An 18,249-nucleotide genomic window follows, 5' to 3' on the forward strand; every position below is an offset into this window, starting at 1 on the left:
TATTTCTCTCTTCCACGTTCAGATAAATTTGGGGCACAGGTGAAGGCAACACTGTTTTTGTTTTTGTTGTTATATATGGTGAAGGTGAGACTCAAATCCAGCTCTCTTAATTTATTTATTTATATGATTTACAGCTTTTAAAGCCTGCTCTGCGCGGAATACTTTCAATCCCAGAGCAGGGAATCAAGTACTGTAATAAAAACAAAGCAATGCACAAAATTAGCAAAATAATATGAATAAGCCGAATAAACAACAAATTAACAATTCTGTCGTGAGGTAAGCAAGCAGAACAACAATGACAAAAAATAAGAATACCAGTTTAATACCAAATACCTGGTAAACACACACACACAAACACACATGATATTAAGATACTAATTTGCACTTTCTGAAATGGTGCACTAATTGAAACATAACTATCCTTCAATACCTGCATTACCCAGAATTTTGCAATGCAGTTCTCCAGCAAAGCAACACACATTCTAGACTGAAGCATGCATAGAAATGCATATATTTGTGAACAGAGATGGATGACACAATTGAGGGGCATAGCAACGGTTCCCACCCCATCTCTTACCTTGACCTTAACAGATTAGACAACTGGGCCAAAGCAAACAAGATGAATTTTAACAGGGAGAAATGTAAAGTACACTTGGGCCAAAAAAAAATGAAAGGCACAAATACAGGATGGGAGACACCTGGCTTGAGAGCAGTACATGTGGAAAGGATCTAGGAGTCTTGGTAGACCACAAACTTGACATGAGTCAACAGTGTGACGCAGCAGCTAAAAAAGCCAATGCAATTCTGGGCTGCATCAATAGGAGTATAGCATCTAGATCAAGGGAAGTAATAATACCACTGTATTCTGCTCTGGTCAGACCTCACCTGGAGTACTGTGTCCAGTTCTGGGCACCACAGTTCAAGAAGGATACTGACAAGCTGGAACGTGTCCAGAGGAGGGCAACCAAAATGATCAAAGGCCTGGAAACGATGCCTTATGAGGAACGGCTTAGGGAGTTGGGTATGTTTAGCCTGGAGAAGAGAAGGTTAAGGGGTGATATGATAGCCATATTCAAATATATTAAAGGATGCCATATAGAAGAGGGTGAAAGGTTGTTTTCTGCTGCTCCAGAGAAGCGGACACGGAGCAATGGATTCAAACTACAAGAAAGAAGATTCCACCTAAACATTAGGAAGAACTTCCTGACAGTAAGAGCTGTTCGGCAGTGGAATTTGCTACCAAGGAGTGTGGTGGAGTCTCCTTCTTTGGAGGTCTTTAAGCAGAGGCTTGACAGGCATCTGTCAAGAATGCTTTGATGGCGTTTCCTGCTTGGCAGGGGGTTGGACTGGATGGCCCTTGTGGTCTCCTCCAACTCTATGATTCTATGCAGAGATGCCCCACTATTCCTCTGGCTATAGCTTTGGTTGGACGGGCCACAAACATGAGACAGGGCATTCTTGGTGAGAATGCCCCCCAGTTCTGGAACTCCCTCCCAAATGTCCCCCATCTTAGCCTCATTTAGGCACAAGGTGGAAAAACCTTTTGCTTCCCCAGACCTCTGGAATGCAACCTTCCTTCTTGGCAACACCGCAAGAATGTCGTTGTTCAATTAAAATAAATAGAGTTATTGTCCCATATTAGTTTCCCTGCACTCTCAGGGCAGGCTTGAAGTATGAAGAAATAAATAAAGATATGCACCTGTTAATTGCTTTTGTGGGTGGGCTCCCAGAAGCCATTACATCAACCCTTCCTTGCCTCCCAGGTAGCGAGGCTCGGCAGTGCAAAGCTGAGATCGTGTTAAGCACGGTAACAAGATAAGGGTTTATTAATTGTGTAACACTCTGCTACAGTATTTCTCCCGTTCTTCTCTCCCTCTGACCTCATCCTTAGTAATCCGCTTCTTCGCCCTGAGCACAGGGCCTGACAGGTCTCTCTCTGCAGCAGGAAAAGCCTTCTCCGGTTAAGCTAGAGAAAGCTTGTTTGCTCTTGCCCGGGAACATCACCAGACAGCTGCGGCGAAGTCTCTTAGAAAGACGGTTTAGGCTGAAAGCTTTCACTTCCATTTTTCTCAAGTTCAGATCATATAAGGAAGTTCTGGTTGCTCGTCTGTTCCTCCCCCCCCCTTTGACAATTTGCGGCTGAAAACCAACAATGTGCCTTTGTGTTCCTGCTAGATGGTGTCCTGTGTTGCTAAAGGGGGTGTCTTGGATTGAGCCACAAATGCTCCGAGTCCCGGCTTCTCTCACCCTCTGAGCAAAGGAAATTTGGAAAAGCGAATCGCTGCATGGATGGTGTTGCCTGGATCTTGGAGCCCTCTGCCAAACTCCCGATGGATGTCGATGGCATTCCACCGGAAAGTAAGGCGTCTGCCCCTAAGATTGAGATAGAAGAAATGTTGGACGGTGCAGATCCTGAGTCGGGAGGTGGGGCTCCTCCGGACGACCACTTGCGGAACCTGAAAGCTCTGACGGAGAAACTGAGGCTTGAGACGAGGAGACCCTCCTATTTGGAGTGGAAGGCCCAGCTGGAGGGGATTGCGTGGAAAAGCCACCCGGAGCCTTCTTCAGAGGAGGAAGCCAGCCGGGATGAGAAACCAGGGAAGGAAAGCGTTCCTTTAACAGAGGTGCAGGTTCATCTCAATGGAGGCTCTTTGAAAGCGCAGGTTCCGGTGATGAGCCAGGAGAGAATCAGTGGCTTTGGAAATATTGATGACGCTCTAAACTGGCTCAGGAAAGAACTGGTAAGTTGGTTCCTGCCGATGTTTATTCATCTTTTAACTGTACAATCCTCGGCGTCACTTCCTGACGACCTGTTTATTGAGCATTCACCGGGATTTCTTTGCAGGGAGGTTAGACGATGCTGGCTATTTGAATGAGAATCCATTCTGATTTGTTTGTGGGGAAGTTAGACGGCTTGGTGTCAAAACAAGTGTTATCCTGCACTTACCAGTGAGTTTCCACAGCACTTTCCCTATTGCAAAAAGTCTGACCTCTTGGGAAAACAGGTTTGTTGCACAAGGCCTCCCCATCAGCAATAAGTGTGCAGCCTGAACTTGCTGGCATGTGATTAAATATCGCCCTCAAATAGGGACAGCTTCAAAGTGCTGCATGTTCCTCTGACTTCAGTGGGTGTAGTTCCTTATGTGTGCGCACTGGATTTCTGGATTTCACCCTAAGGGAAGAAGAAAAATCTCACCTTTCTTTAGTCACAATTATTCACAGAAAACACACAACTCTCTCTCTCTCTTTTCTTTCTTTCTTTCTTTCTTTCTTTCTTTCTTTCTTTCTTTCTTTCTTTCTTTCTTTCTTTCTCTTTCCCTTTGTTCGTTTATACATGCAGGGCCATCATTCCGTAAGGAAAGGAAAAACAAAAATAGGCCTCTGCTCTCAATGAGCTTACATTCTGAACATTTGTTTTGTTCCATTTCCTCCCTTTTCCTTCTTGTTCCTTTTCCCTCTATTGTTCCTTCTTTTATTTCTCTCCGTCCTTTATGCAGTAATCTGACTGGCATGCATAACTTTATATACTCCTTCCAGCAGCATTTAAGGAACTCCTTCCGAGCTGGAAATTGCAATAAAATTGCATACAAGTTCACTCTGTCTCTGAGCTCCCCTGCCCAACATTCGGCTCATTTGTGCTGGGTTTTTTTTGGGGGGTGTGTGTGTCTTCTTTTCTCATGTGCTTATTTCACCACTATAACTAAAAGAAAAGAAAAGAAAAGAGATAACCTCAACAATGTGGCTTAAAAAATAATAATCTGGAGATGGATCATAGCTCATGAATTCATGCAATCTTATATAATTGAGAGGGATCTTGGAGTTCATCTAGTCTAACATCCTGATCAGTCGAAACAAAATATAAAAATTCCTTCCAGTAGCGCCTTAGAAACCAAGTAAGTTTGTTATTGGTATGAGCTTTCGTGTGCATGCACACTAATTCAGATAAACTGAAACAGAAGTCACAGGACCTTTATATATAGTGAGAGGGTGGGGAGGGGTATTACTCAGAAGGGTGGTGGGAATGGGTGATTGGCTGAAAGGTGTGGTAAACCTGTTGACGATTGTTAACGAATGCAATTGGTTTTACAGGAAAAAGCAAGGGGTGAGATGGCTAGAAATAGCTTTACCATGTACAGTATAATGAGATAAGAATCCATTGTCTCTATTCAGACCAGCTCTCTCCATGGTTTTAAGTTTGGTAATAAGTTGCAATTCAGCAACTTCTCTTTCCAGTCTATTTCTGAAATTCTTTTGTAATAAGACAGCTACTTTGAGATCTTGTATAGATTGTCCTGGGAGACTGAAGTGTTCTCCTACTGGTTTCTCTGTCTTGTGATTCCTGATGTCAGATTTATGTCCATTTATCCTTTAGCGTATGAGGTCAATGGCAGAGACCCTGTCTGGGGCCAAATAAATGCATGCATCGAAGGAACACCGGCCACCCCCAAAGGCAGCCAGTTCAGCTGCCTAACAATGTTTTTACCATGAAAAAGCTCCTTCTAAAATCTAGCTGAGATTTGCTTCCCTGCCATTTCCACATATTGGTTCTAGCACTGCCCTCTGAAGCAACAGGGAGCAGTAGCAGAGCTTCATGCTCTGGCACCAGGGGACGGAGAGCAGGCGGGGGTGGAGCTGGCGGGCATCCTGGGGGTGGCACGCCACCTGCGGAGGCGTGGCGCGCAGCGCAGGTGGGGGGGGCAGCCGCGATGGCACCCAACTGGGATCGTGCTGCTGGGGGCGGTGCGCTCCCTCCCCAGTCCTCTTCCTCCGCCACTGACTGGGAGAGCATGTGTTGCATATAGAAGCTCCCAGGTTCAATTCTTAAAGAATTGGGAAGAGTCAGTAGAGAGGAAAGAGAAATTTGATTTGCATTTCAGGGTGAATCTATGCAACTCACACTTTCGGAAACGACACACGAACCAAAGCGGAGGCGTCCTCTGAAATCTGCACTTCTCTGAATTTTATAATGCCATTCTCCAGCAAAATAATGTGTGCAAAAAAAGAGGAGAGTGCATAGACAGTAGTACCTCATTTTGCAACCGGGATCTGTTCCAGAGCCCCAGTCGCTGGCCGAAAAGGTGTCAAGGACTGGTGGGATGCAGGAAGAGGGAGGTCCAGAGGCAGAGGTGAGCCAAGCTGGTGAAGAGTCACAGGGTCTCCCCCTCCTGCCATAATAATTAAATAATAATTTATTATTTGAACCCCGCCTGAAATATACTGCTGATTCTGGATCCTATTGTTCTATGATTCAGCTCAGTACATAACACCGCCCATCTGGCTGGGCCTTCCCATGCCACTCTGGGCAGCTCCCAACAGAATATTAAAAACATGATAAAACATCAAACATTAAAAACTCCCTTAAACAGGGCTGCCTTCAGATGTCTTCTAAAAGTCAGGTAGTTGTTTATTTCCTTGACATCTGATGGGAGGGCGTTCCACAGGGAGGGCGCCACTACCGAGAAGGCCCTCTGCCTGGTTCCCTGTAACCTCACAGGGAGGGAACAGCCAAAAGGCCCTCGGCGCTGGACCTCAGTGTCCAGGCTGAACAATGGGGGTGGAGATGCTCTTTCAGGTATACTGGGCAGAGGCTGCTTAGGGCTTTAAAGGTCAGCACCAACACTTTGAATTGTGCTTGGAAACATACTGGGAGCCAATGTAGCTCTTTCAGGACTGGTCTTATATGGCGGCCACTCCCAGTCATCAGTCTAGCTGCTGCATTCTGGATTAGTTGTAGTTTCCGGGTCACCTTCAAAGGTAGCCCCACATAGAGGGCATTGCAGTAGTCCAAGCGAGAGATAACTAGAGCATGCACCACTCTGGCGATACAGTCTGCGGGCAGGGAGGGTCTTATCCTACATACCAGATGGAGCTGGTAGACAGCTGCCCTGGACACAGAATTAACCTGCGCCTCCATGGACAGCTGTGAGTCCAAAAGTGCAGAAGTTCCAGGCTGCACACTTGGTCCTTCAAGGGCACAGTTTCCCCATTCAGGACCAGGGAGTCACATTTAGAACCATACATTTAATGGACTACGCTACCACTTTGAACAGCCATGGCTTACCCCAAAGAATTCTGGGAGCTGCAGTTTGTTAAGTGTGCCGAGCACCGAACCAATCTGAGGTGTGGTAGGCAGGGTGGGGCTGGATCAAAGGAACAGGTCAGATCGGTGGGGAGCTGGTGCTGGCTTCATATCTAACACTAAACCATCGTTTCATAAATCATGCTGCAATAAACCATAGTTTAGAGTTATGCACAAGTTAGAGGGAAGAAGTATGTCCTGCTTTTTCACACTTATTTCCAACTCAGAAATCTCTGCCCCCTTCCCTTGTATAATCCCATGAATTAGAGAGAGAGGGGAAGGATAATAGAATCATAGAATTGTGGAGATGGAAGGGATCACAAGGGGCATCTAATCCAGGGCCAGCTCTAGGGGAAGGCTGGGTGGCGCGGGGCGCCAGGCCGCCAGGGGGTGGGGTGGCGCGCAGCGCGCTGTGCCCGCCCACCAGCCACGGCAAGAGACTGAGCAGGGGCACCGGAGCGATCTCCGCACCACGGCGCCCGACATGCTTAAGACGGCCCTGATCTAATCCAACCCCCAGAATGCAGGAATCTTTTGCCCCAAAGGGGGATCGAACCTATGGCCCCGATATTAAGAATATCATATACAAAGGCCAGCTTCATTGGCCCAGAATGCTGCCTTCTGCTTTCTGCACCACAATCAACCTGTCGCTGGTTCTTCATCTATTGCCAAAGGAGAATCTGACGTGCGAGAAACTCAATCTTTTTATCTGGGACACCTGAAACCGAGCACCAAGTCTGAAGCCAGGGGACAGGGATTCAGCGCTGGCACTTTTCCTCCGTGTCAGAGCTGTAATCCTTTTGTCAACCATTGCAAGGCCTTGTCCGTTGCCCCTTTATACTCCTATCCTGCGGAGATCAGCTCCCCACCGAACTCCCCTTTTTGTTTTACAATGGGGGAGAGAGAGACCTTTCCCGTTCTGAAAGAGCAAATGAAAGCTGGCGGGAAGCTTTATCTCCCTGGGAAAGTTTGGAAACTGTTGGGCTGGAGCTGCTGAAGAACTGATCCTCATTTCCCCCTCTCCTTTCAACAAAACAACGGCAGAGTCCCATTGCAGATAAAATTAAGGTTGTAAGACTATAGAGGCACAAGAATTGGGGCCATCTAGTCAAGAACTACTTTTTCCATAAGATCTAGATTCCCTCATAATCAGAGCATAATAATAATAATAATAATAATAATAATAATAATAATATGATGTCATTTTGAAGTTATCCCCAACTGTTGAGATCAACGAGGCACCTTTTCTTTTCAGGACCTGCTAAAAACATTCCTCCCCCCCCCCTATTTTTTTATTCATTTTATAACAATGCAAACAACATACACAAATAAAAACAGTACAAAATAAAAACACACAAACTACAAACAATCTAAATAGAGTCTTCTCATTTCATCATTTTCCTTAACATTTTTAGGTGACTTCCTCGAGTCCCACCCCCTAACTGAATTTCATTTTTAATCATCTTTAGCAGTTCCCAAAATTAATAAATTTAACCATTCTCAACTATATATCCTTATCATTAATTATTCTCATTATAAACTTTCTATATTCACAATTCACTAAGCACTAATTACTAATTCTAAACCGAAAGCCTAAATCAAATTTCCAAAAATTTCCAAATAATCAAATATTACAATATTTTTTCAAATATAATTTGAATTTCTTCCAATCTTCTTCCACCGTCTCTTCTTTCTGGTTGCGGAGTCTTCCAATCAGTTCGGCAAGTTCCCTAAAGTCCATCATCTCCATTTGCCATTCCTCTACGGTTGGTATATCTTGAGTCTTCCAATTCTTGGCAAGTAACAGTCTCGCAGCTGCTGTGGCATACAAAAAGAATGTAACATCTCTTTTGGGAACTTCTTGCCCAACTATTCCAAATAAAAAGGCTTCTGGTTTCTTAATAAATGTGTTTTTCAACACTTTTTTCAATAAAAAACATTCCTGTTTAGAGAAGCATACCCAGATGCTTAGAGAGCCGATGCAATGCCATTTTAGTATTTTAACTTTCGTATGTGTTAAAGCGTGGTAATAATAGTAATAATAATAATAATAATAATAATAATAATAATAATTTATTATTTATACCCCGCCCATCTGGCCGGGTTCCCCCAGCCACTCTGGGCGGCTTCCAACAAAACACTAAAATACAGAAATCCATCAAACATTAAAAGCTTCCCTAAACAGGGCTGCCTTGAGATGCCTTCTAAAGGTCTGGTAATTGTTGTTCTCTTTGACCTCTAGTGGGAGGGCATTCCACAGGGTGCGTGTCACTACCGAGAGGCCCTCTGCCTGGTTCCCTGTAACTTGGCTTCTCGTAATGAGGGAACCGCCAGAAGGCCCTCGGAGCTGGACCTCAGTGTCCAGGCAGAGCGATGGGGGTGGAGACACTCCTTCAGGTATACCGGACCGAGGCCGTTTAGGGCTTTAAAGGTCAACACCAACACTTTGAATTGTGCTGTAAATGTTTCTTGATTTTATTGTTTTCCCAATTCGTAAACCGCTTTGAAGAGGGTGGTTGTGTGTGAGTGTGTGTGTGTTTTGCTATCAAGCCATGTGTAAATTCTATGAAATTAATAAATAACAATAACTCTTATAGTTGACTCGGAAACTTCAGCTTGTCCAAATTGCAGCAGCCGGGTTACTGGCTGGGTTTCTACTCTAGATCTCATAGAAGCCCAGTTTTGAAATAGCTGCACCGGTTGAAAGTGTGTTTCTGGTCTCAATTCAAGGCGCTCACATCAGTGTTTAAAGCCCTAAATGACTTGGGGCCCCAAATACCCCAAACATGGTCTCCTTCTTTACATCCCCTCTCAGGTGCCGCAATCAGCAGAGGTGTCCTTCTCAATACAGTCGTACCTCGGAAGTCGAACGGAATCTGTTCCGGAAGTCCGTTCGACTTCCAAAACGTTCGGACACCGAAGTGCGGCTTCTGATTGGCTGTAAGAGCTTCCTGCAGCCAATCGGAAGTCCCGGAAGCTGCATCGGACATTCGGCTCCCCCCCCCCCCAAAAAAATTTCGAAAACCGGAACACTCACTTCCAGGTTTTGATTGTTCGGGAGTCGAAACATACGAGTACCAAGGCATTTGACAACCAAGGTACGACTGTAGTTTTTCTGCTCTCAGAGGCTAAGGGTGGTGGTGGTCCAGGAGAGAGCCTTCTCTTCTGTGGTGGCTTTTAAATTGTGGGCCTCCTTTGCTACAGAGGTGCACCTGGTACCTTCATTATACAGTTTTTGATGCTTGAGGTGTAAGTTTTTAGGACACAGCTAATTCTTGTGCTTGCATGTTGCTTCAATCTGTTCTTAACATTGTGCTTTGATGTTGCAAATCACCCCGGGACCTTAAGGAAGAAGAGTGTGCAATAAATAAATATTCTTGCCTACCTTTCACCCTAAGGCCCCAAGGTGGGTGACAACAATTAAAATGGAACGTTAAAAAGCTTTTAACTGTAATTATTTTTAGAATGTTTTGTTCCATTTCAGAATGTTTTGTTCTGCTTCGTTTTTAAATTGTGCATCTGTTTGGCACCTGGGTTTCCTTGGGGAGGGAGGGCAGAATAAAAATCCAATAGACAAATTTGCTCCCCACCCCCTTTCCTGGTTAAAGTTGCCCCTTTAATCTTACCCTCCAACATTTCTCCGATGAAAATAGGGACTCTAGGATCAAATCATATTCCATATCCTCCAAAATTTCTCCGATGAAAATAGGAATGTCCTAAGGAAAAGTGGGACATTCAGAGATTCAATCAGAAACCTGGATGGCTTGTGTAAATCTGGGACAGTCCCTGGAAAGCAGGGACACTTGGAGGGTCTGCTTCAACCCCTCATGCCCCTTGACTATGGAATTATCCCTGCCCGCCTTTTGTGTTCCAGATGGAAATGCGTCTCCAGGACCAGCAGCTGGCCCGACAGCTGATGCGCCTGCGCAGCGACATCAACAAGCTCAAAATCGAGCAGACCTGCCACCTCCACCGGCGGATGCTGAACGATGCCACCTACGAGCTGGAGGAGCGGGACGAGCTCTCTGACCTCCTGTGCGACTTCCCCTTGACGTCCTCCTTCAGCCTCTCCACCCCGCTCAAGCTCATTGGCGTGACAAAGATGAACATCAACTCCCGCCGGTTCTCGCTTTGCTAGAGGGAGGGGATGGGAGGGCAGAGGGGCAGAAGCGGGCATGGAGGGTGACCTTGCCAACAGAGAGGAGGAGGAGCTTGCTTGTCCTTTTGCTCGGCAGGGGAAGGCAGGTGAGGTCGGAGGACAAAGAGAGAAGGCGGAGCAGATCTGGCAAAGGCTCTTCCACCGATCCAGTATGGTTGGGCGATGGCGACAGTCACAATCATGTTCCCAGAGTGCTTTGCAGGAAAGATGGAGACTACAAACAACCAGGCACCCTCAAGGCGAGGCAGGGAGTCTACCCTAACCCAATACTTTCATTCCGAAACAGTCTCCCCTCCTCGTGGTTGGAATAAGGGTGTGAAGAGATGTGGCATGGCACGAACATCCAGTTGAAGTTGAATGGTCACTGGTGCCAAGATAAGGAAGTGGTTCTTCACGTGTTGCCCAATTAATCTGCCTTTGTGGAATTCCACACCACCTGTGAGCTTATCGGCATCCGCATTGCCGCAGGTGAAGAAGTAACTTTGTTGTCCTGTTCCTGTCCCACCCATCGTTTTCACAGGGAGACCCTCTCAAAGAGAGAAGAGTCCAGCAGCCGTTTATGTAGAATTCTATACACTTCTGTCACCTTGTTCTTAATTTGTTCCCTCCGAAACTAATCCCCAACGTGCTGATCCTTTACCTGAGGGGAGAACAACTGCCAGTCAGTATAGACAATATTGAGCTAGATGGATCCATGGTCTCAGTCGGTGTAAGGCAGCCTTCTAGGAACTTCCTGTGGGAAACAGTGAGAAGTGACGGCAGCCAGGATGGCAAACGGTCGGGGTGATAAGAGCTGTCCAGAGTACCTGGTGGATTCATTGGCAATAAAAGTTGGGGTCCTGGCTAAAGCCAACTGGTGTTCTGTGTCTGCTACACATTGTTTAATGGGTACTTTGGCCTGATCGTATCCCATGCTGAGTACAAGACCTAGAGAGAAGCCCAGGGATGAGATTTTAGTTGCCACTGCCTGTTTCCATGATTTCTATGAAAATCACCATTCATAGTTAGTGGGGCAAGGCCAAGGGGGAAATAAAGATCTGAGCCAACAGTTGAGTGTGGTCACCCACACTTTAGCCTCCACTTTTGTGAAGCCTGTCTCTAGTCTCACATTTTGGGACTTGAGGGGCTGATCTTAGAAATTTGGATTGTACTGGTTTTAGTGGTGCAAAATTGGAGTGGTGCAAAATTGAGAGCTGTCCACAACATCCAAAGAACTACAGGTTCTTCACAGCTGACTTAAACCACCTATGTAGTCCCTTTTCATCCAGGCCAGGCATGTCAAACTTGCAGCCCTCCAAATGTTTTGGACTACAATCCCCATCTTCCCCAACCACTGGTCCTGCTAGCTAGGGATCATGGGAGTTGTAGGCCAAAACATCTGGAGGGCCGCATGTTTGACATGCCTGATCCAGGCCTTCCCATCATAATTAACCCCTCCCCCTGATACCCCAAATCATCTTTGTATCCCGCCATCTCCACCAATTTTACGTCCCTGGATGATCTTGACCACCTGTACCTTTCTTAAAGGTAAAGGTAAAGGGACCCCTGACCATTAGGTCCAGTCATGACCGACTCTGGGGTTGAGCGCTCATCTCGCATTATTGGCCGAGGGAACCAGCATACAGCTTCTGGGTCATGTGGCCAGCATGACAAAGCCGCTTCTGGCGAACCAGAGCAGCACATGGAAACACCGTTTACCTTCCCGCTGTAGCGGTTCCTATTTATCTACTTGCATTTTGACGTGCTTTCGAACTGCTAGGTTGGCAGGAGCTGGGACCAAGCAACGGGAGCTCACCCCGTCACAGGGATTCGAACCGCCAACCTTCTGATCAGCAGCCTTCTGATCAGTTTAACCACAGCGCCACCTTTCTTAGGCAGCCCCAAAAGCGCAACACCCCAAAGATTCGGCTCCTGCCCTTGTACATGTTAGCTCAGAGCTAATCCCCATTCAGTTCAATGGGACTTACAGTCAGGTAAGTCTTTATAGAGCTGTTGCAGTCTGGGATACATTGCAATGATACGCTTGCTTGCATTCAAGCCGCTCTCACTAATCCGCTTGGTTTGCTTTGCACAAAAACTGGCGTTTGAATTTCCAGGAACTTTGCGAATTTGGAAACCCGTGTCAAATTCCTTTGCTAAGAATAAAAATCCATGAGGGTGGCTCCTTGGTTTTTGCACAAAATGTACCAGAAACATGGAGACTGCTCTGTGTCTGTCTGACATATGCGTGACATTTTTTTTATATAAAAAAAATCATTTCCCATTGGAATCAGGAATTTGAGTCATCTCTTTTTTGTGTTTCATTGGAGGCAAGGGAGAAAAGTGCAGTGAAAACTCAATAAACAATACACAAATGAAATAGTTTCAGTCTTTGGCTATATACACCTTAGTGGCATAAAGCATACAGAGGTCATTTCCCCCCTGTTGCATTTCAGTTTGCTTTTTTACATTCCTATATGGACCAGAAAGAGGGTGGGTGGGGATGTTCTTCATCCTATGGCCTGTCACCAGATTTGCTTCCTCCCACAAAACTCCAACAACAACAACATTTATACCCTGCCCATCTGGCTGGGTTTCCCCAGCCACTCTGGGTGGCTCCCAACAGAATGTTAAAAATGTGATAAAAATGTCTGGGGTGTGGGGTGGTCTGGGGAGAATCTCAAGGGCCAGCTCAAAATGCTTAGAGGGCTGCATTTGGTCCCTGGGTCAGAGGTTCCCCAACCCTGGCTGAGATGCTCTGTTCTGCCCCAAAGGTAGCACAGGACCACTGATTTGGTTTTCTGTATCTCTAATGGACCAGCAATGGGACACACAATCTCTGCCCAGAGTGGTTGTCCCACCAACAGCCTGGCCCATCTTTCGTTTCATACGTGGCCACATCAATGGAAAGCCGTTGTGCAACGATGACTCCTACGTCTTTGGGAGTTTGGACTTGCCAGCTCAAGCAGCTCCCTCCTACCATGCAAATTATCTTCTGGCCCAGTTTCAAAAGGTTCACGTTTTCTGATGGCTCGCTTCAAGGCTCAGGAGTGCAGCTGGGAGCGATGTTCAGTACATCATGCCTTGGAAGGAGACAATTGGCTCCTGGAAGAGAACACGTGGTGCTTTCCTGAAGAGTGATTTCTCCATTTATTAAGAATAAGACTGAAGAAGAATTCTGTTTGATGATGATGATTTCTATACCATATGATATGTTTAAGGAAAACAATTCCAAAGCGGTTTACAACACATTCAAACATCAAATAAAACAATCCAGAATGGAATCATAGAGTTGCAGAGTTGGAAGTGGCCCTTAGGGTCATCTAGTCCAACCCTCTGCAAGGCAGGAATCTCAACTAAAGTACCCATGACAGATGGCCATCCGACCTCTGCTTTAAAACTTCCAAGGAAGGAGAATAAAACATTTATCAAATGCAGTGCTGGATAAACAAGCTATAGCTTAGGGTCCCACTCTCTGGGCGGCTGCCAACAAAATATTAAAATACAAAGTCCGTCAAACATTAAAAGCTTCCCTAAACAGGGCTGCCTTCCGATGTCTTCCAACTTGGATGGCCTTAAAAGAGGATTTAAAAGAGAAGAGCGTTTTTGTACTCAGGTCCTGCTTGCGGGCTTTTGGTGGGCATCTGTTTGGTTACTGTGAGAAAAAGAATAGATGTATCACTGACCCTATCCACCGAAATGTTCTCCTAGCTAAGTGTGTATAAAATTGTTCCCTTGATGTACTTTTGTTGTAATTGATTGCCATTAGGGTGATGACTTTTTTACAACCTCATTTCCCCCCTGTATCATACTTTGATGAGCTTTCATTAAAGATTAGATAAAATCTTACTTTCAAAGAGATCCGATAAAAAAACGTCACACACAAAATGATTTTTTTAAAAAAATTAATCAGTTTTTTGACAATTTTTGAAGTCACTGTAAGCAGATACAAAATTGAACCCAAGCTTTAGAGTCACATATATACAACATTATATAGGGTCATCAAACACACAAGGAAGCTTTTTTTAGCTGCAGTAACAGTATAGACGCCGCTAGAGGACGATGTTTTGCTACCTCTCCTGTAGGTTCTTTTCCCAGCATGTCCGGCAGGGTCTGCTGGCTGAGTTTTGAGGTCCCCCAAAGGGGATTTTACCTTGCGCAGGTGTGACATTTGTATACCGTATGTTGCTAAGAACACTCCCCATTGTGGAATGTGGTGTTGTGTCCAAATGTGATACGAAATAGATATAGAATTGTTAATACAATTTTATAAAATGGTATAACGGCATACAAAAAAATTAAAAACGGTTTGTGCGTAACCTTTTTAAATATTTCAATGGAATATACCTCATTTTAGTCATTAATAGGCAAAAGTTCATCCATTTGTGCTACAGGAAATAATTTTTGAAGAAAAATAAAAAGTCATCACCCTCATTGCCACAAGTTATCGCAAGAGCTGGAGAGGCAGAATGTGACTATTTAAAATAAAGTGAGCCACCAATTAAAAAAGACCTCTCCGCCTCCTGACGAGGCTTCCAGATGAGCAGGCTGGGGCAAGTCTTATCCCTGGCATCTCGTCCTTGACGAATGATGGACAGAGCCCAAGGGAGGCTTCAGGGTGTGCCGGCAGGATATTATATTTCAGGCAGCACCAAGATCAAGTGCGTGGGTGGATGATCAGAAGGCTTTCAGGTGGTGGAGTTAAAGAGATTATGGCTTATTAAGAGCTTTGCAAAAAAAAAAAAGCTGTTTAATTGGCTTAGGCTACATAACAAGGTGTTAGCCAGAAACAATTTAATTTGGCTTGGATGCCTCGAGCTTGGTGTTCGCCAAGTTTGGGGGCTTGTGTGAGGGCTGTACCACTTCAGAACTCAGATGGGAGTGCAAATGGTGGAATGCTGCTCTCTTAAAAAAATCCCCACATATAGAAGACTAGCATCTCAGGAAGGATGTTGGATCAGAACCGTCTTTTCCTTGATTTCTGATTTGCACAAATGAGTGACACTGATTAAGTCACTGAAATGGCAGCTGCCATGCACAAGAGGGAGCTCAAGAGATTCAAGAGACACAGAACTGCAGATGTCCAATAAATCTACAGTATGGGGGTGGGAAAGGAGTGTGTGGGGGGGGTGGGACTTCAAGTGATGAGCAGGCCCAGTGGTCACAGATTGTCTGAGTGTGTGTGTGTGTGTGTGTGTGTGTGTGTGTGTGTGTGTAGGGGAGCAGCCAGGAAAACAGGAGAGAATAGAATTGAGTGTTAAGGAGGACTATAAGAGCAGCAGTGCTGGATCAGGCCAAAAACCCATCTAGTTCAGCATCGTGTTTTCACTTGCCCACCGTCCTGCAAGAATATAACATCACTTCTCCCCATCTGTAATTCCCAGCATCTAGAACTGCTGATCTCTTGCCACAACTCCCCTGTTTTAATTACTGCATTGTTTTAATGGGATTTTTTTTATTGCCTGTTTTTAATTATGGATGCTTTAATAGGATCAGTTTATTGTGTGTTTAAATCATGCAGGTTTATATGTCTTAATGTTTGCGTAACTGGCTTTGATACTTGCAAACCGCTTAGAAGCCTGTGAATGAACCAATAAATAAAGAACTCCATCTCCGAACAGTGGAGAGGCAGTGCCACGCTGCAACATTTTGTTGCGGGAGGTCCCATTCAGCTGGATCTGGTGGAGAAGCTGCAGAACAAGACCGTCTCCCCACACAAGCAAGAGGACCTGATACAGATTGGGATTTCCAGTGATTCCTCTCCTTGGTCAAGGTTTCCTAAGCTCGGGTTCCCAGCTGTTTTTAGACTACAACTCCCACCATCCATAGTTAGCGGGACCAGCGGTCAGGGATGATGGGAACTGTAGTCCAAAAAATAGCTGGAAACTCAAGTTCAGGAAACCCCTGTCCTAGATGCTTTCAGCATTGATGAAGAGCTCATCCCAAGCCCAAAAGAAAAGCACTGCTGGGTCAGGCCAAAGGTCCATCTAGCCCAGAATTCTCACAGCTGCCAACCAGATGTGCCAATGGGAAGCCCCCCAACAGGACCTGAGTGCCCAACTAGGATTCCCAGAAACTTGGATCCAGCAGCCCCCCAGCCTTTCCTGGGACCCTCAGCCAAAACTTCATACAGGTGGCCACAAGACTGAATAAGTAGACAGAACTGTACAGTCGTACCTCGGGTTGCGAACACCTCGGGTTACGAACAACTCAGGTTACGAACTGCGCAAACCTGGAAGTATTTCGCCGCGCGCACGTGTGCAGAAGCAGCACGTGTGATTTGCGCATGCGCAAAGCACGGAAATAGCGAAAATAGCGCTTTGCGCATGCGCAAAATAGCGGTTCGGGTCACGAACTTTTCGGGTTACGAACTGCGACCCGGAACGGATCGCGTTCGTAACCCGAGGTACCACTGTAATATTAATTAGATGGCATATACAGGTGTTTGGGGGACTGTGACTTTGGCCCTTTGGCTATTCAGCAGACATGCTTTTTGTACATAAATATTGGTTATTGTATGTTTTAGAAGACATCTGAAGGCAGCCCTGTTTAGGGAAGCTTTTAATGTTTGACAGACTATTGTATTTTAATATTTTGTTGGAAGCGGCCCAGCCAGATGGGAGGGGTATAAATAATAAATTATTATTATTATTATTTGCTTTATTGAAGTAAAAATTGAGCAGAAGGAAAGTTTACTGATGTTCCTGCATTATTGATTTGTGAGGGCTTTTGTTTTATTATTCTCTCTCTCTTCTTCCTTCTTTCTTTCTTTCTTTCTTTCTTTCTTTCTTTCTTTCTTTCTTTTGTTCCTTTTCTGGAATATTTAAGAGGGTTTTAAAAAAGACATATCTTGTAATTTTCCTGCATTCTGATGTTGTTGTTTTTTTAATAAACAATTTTTATTAAATTTTCCAATTACAAACCAATCATAACACATCAATTATTTCAAATTATACATGCATTCTGATGTTGTAGCATTATGTATTTTTGTTTCTGTGCAGCTCGCTTTTGTTTTCATTTACATTATTTTGCATACATGCTTTTGAGAACAATGTTGAATGATGCTACTTGAAACATGGCATTTTATTACAAGCAGTGTGATCAGTAACAGCTGTACCGAATGTGAAACTTGTATTTTCTAAATAATATATATATATTGTTACAGGTAGGTAGCCGTGTTGGTCTGAGTCGAAGCAAAATAAAAAAATTCCTTCAGTAGCACCTTAAAGACCAACTAAGTTTTTATTTTGGTATGAGCTTTCGTGTGCATGCACACTTCATCAGATACGAAAATTCTGTTTCAGTGTATCTGATGAAGTGTGCATGCACATGAAAGCTCATACCAAAATAAAAACTTAGTTGGTCTTTAAGGTGCTACTGAAGGAATATATATATATATATATAGGGTTTAGTTGAGATGCGTAGAAATTTATTGTGATATAAAGCGGCACAGAAATTAAATGAAATAAAATTGTGTAGAAGTTTTACAAAAGAAGAATACAAATTAAATAAAAGAGAGAGCCCCATTGCAGCTATGTGGACTAGAGATGACCATTTGGGTCCCTTCCAACTCTACAATTCCTTGCATCTCTGCAAGTAAAGGAGCAAAATATGTGCTCTATATTTATAGTACAATTTTCAGGGAATAATGCTTACGGCTCTGGACTGGAGCATGAAGTAGCTCACTGTCAATGTGTGAAACTTGTGCCAAGCTTCCCTGCCCATGATTGCATCCACCATTCTGTTCCTTTCATTTTCCCCCTCGGCTGATTCTTCTTCGGTCACAAAGAAAGCAGAGCCCTGCAGAGATTCTGCTCGGTTGCCAGCCATTTCCTGGAGGATATAAACTCTCCCCATTCTCGGGGACCTTTGTTCTAAATGTCATCCACTCCTGCCTGTGCTTCTGCCTGGGAGAACCGCACAGATCAGCTCAACCGCCGGCATTTCCCAGCAAATAAAATCCATTCTCTTCTCAGAATATCAGCAGACCATTGGCTTTTATGCAGCCTTGCCAAGGACTCAAGTGTAGCCT

The 18,249-nt window shown here is 44.8% G+C and overlaps 1 protein-coding gene across 3 annotated transcripts in view; it reads left to right on the top strand.

Annotated features, from left to right (window-relative positions):
- Positions 1-18,249, top strand: part of FAM167A (family with sequence similarity 167 member A) — a 50,096-nt gene that overhangs the window by 12,790 nt on the left and 19,057 nt on the right. For 2 of the 3 annotated variants that reach the window (XM_035110881.2, XM_035110882.2), the window contains 2 exons: positions 2,176-2,741; positions 9,954-15,270. In XM_035110881.2, the coding sequence (XP_034966772.1) occupies positions 2,286-2,741; positions 9,954-10,217 (720 nt within the window). In that variant the 5' untranslated portion in view covers positions 2,176-2,285 and the 3' untranslated portion in view covers positions 10,218-15,270. Of the gene's footprint in view, positions 1-2,175; positions 2,742-9,953; positions 15,271-18,249 lie in introns of those variants that run through there. The other variant, XM_035110884.2, reaches the window with a different exon arrangement.

Source organism: Zootoca vivipara, chromosome 3 (assembly GCF_963506605.1).
Source record: "Zootoca vivipara chromosome 3, rZooViv1.1, whole genome shotgun sequence".
Taxonomy (NCBI): Eukaryota; Metazoa; Chordata; class Lepidosauria; order Squamata; family Lacertidae; genus Zootoca; species Zootoca vivipara.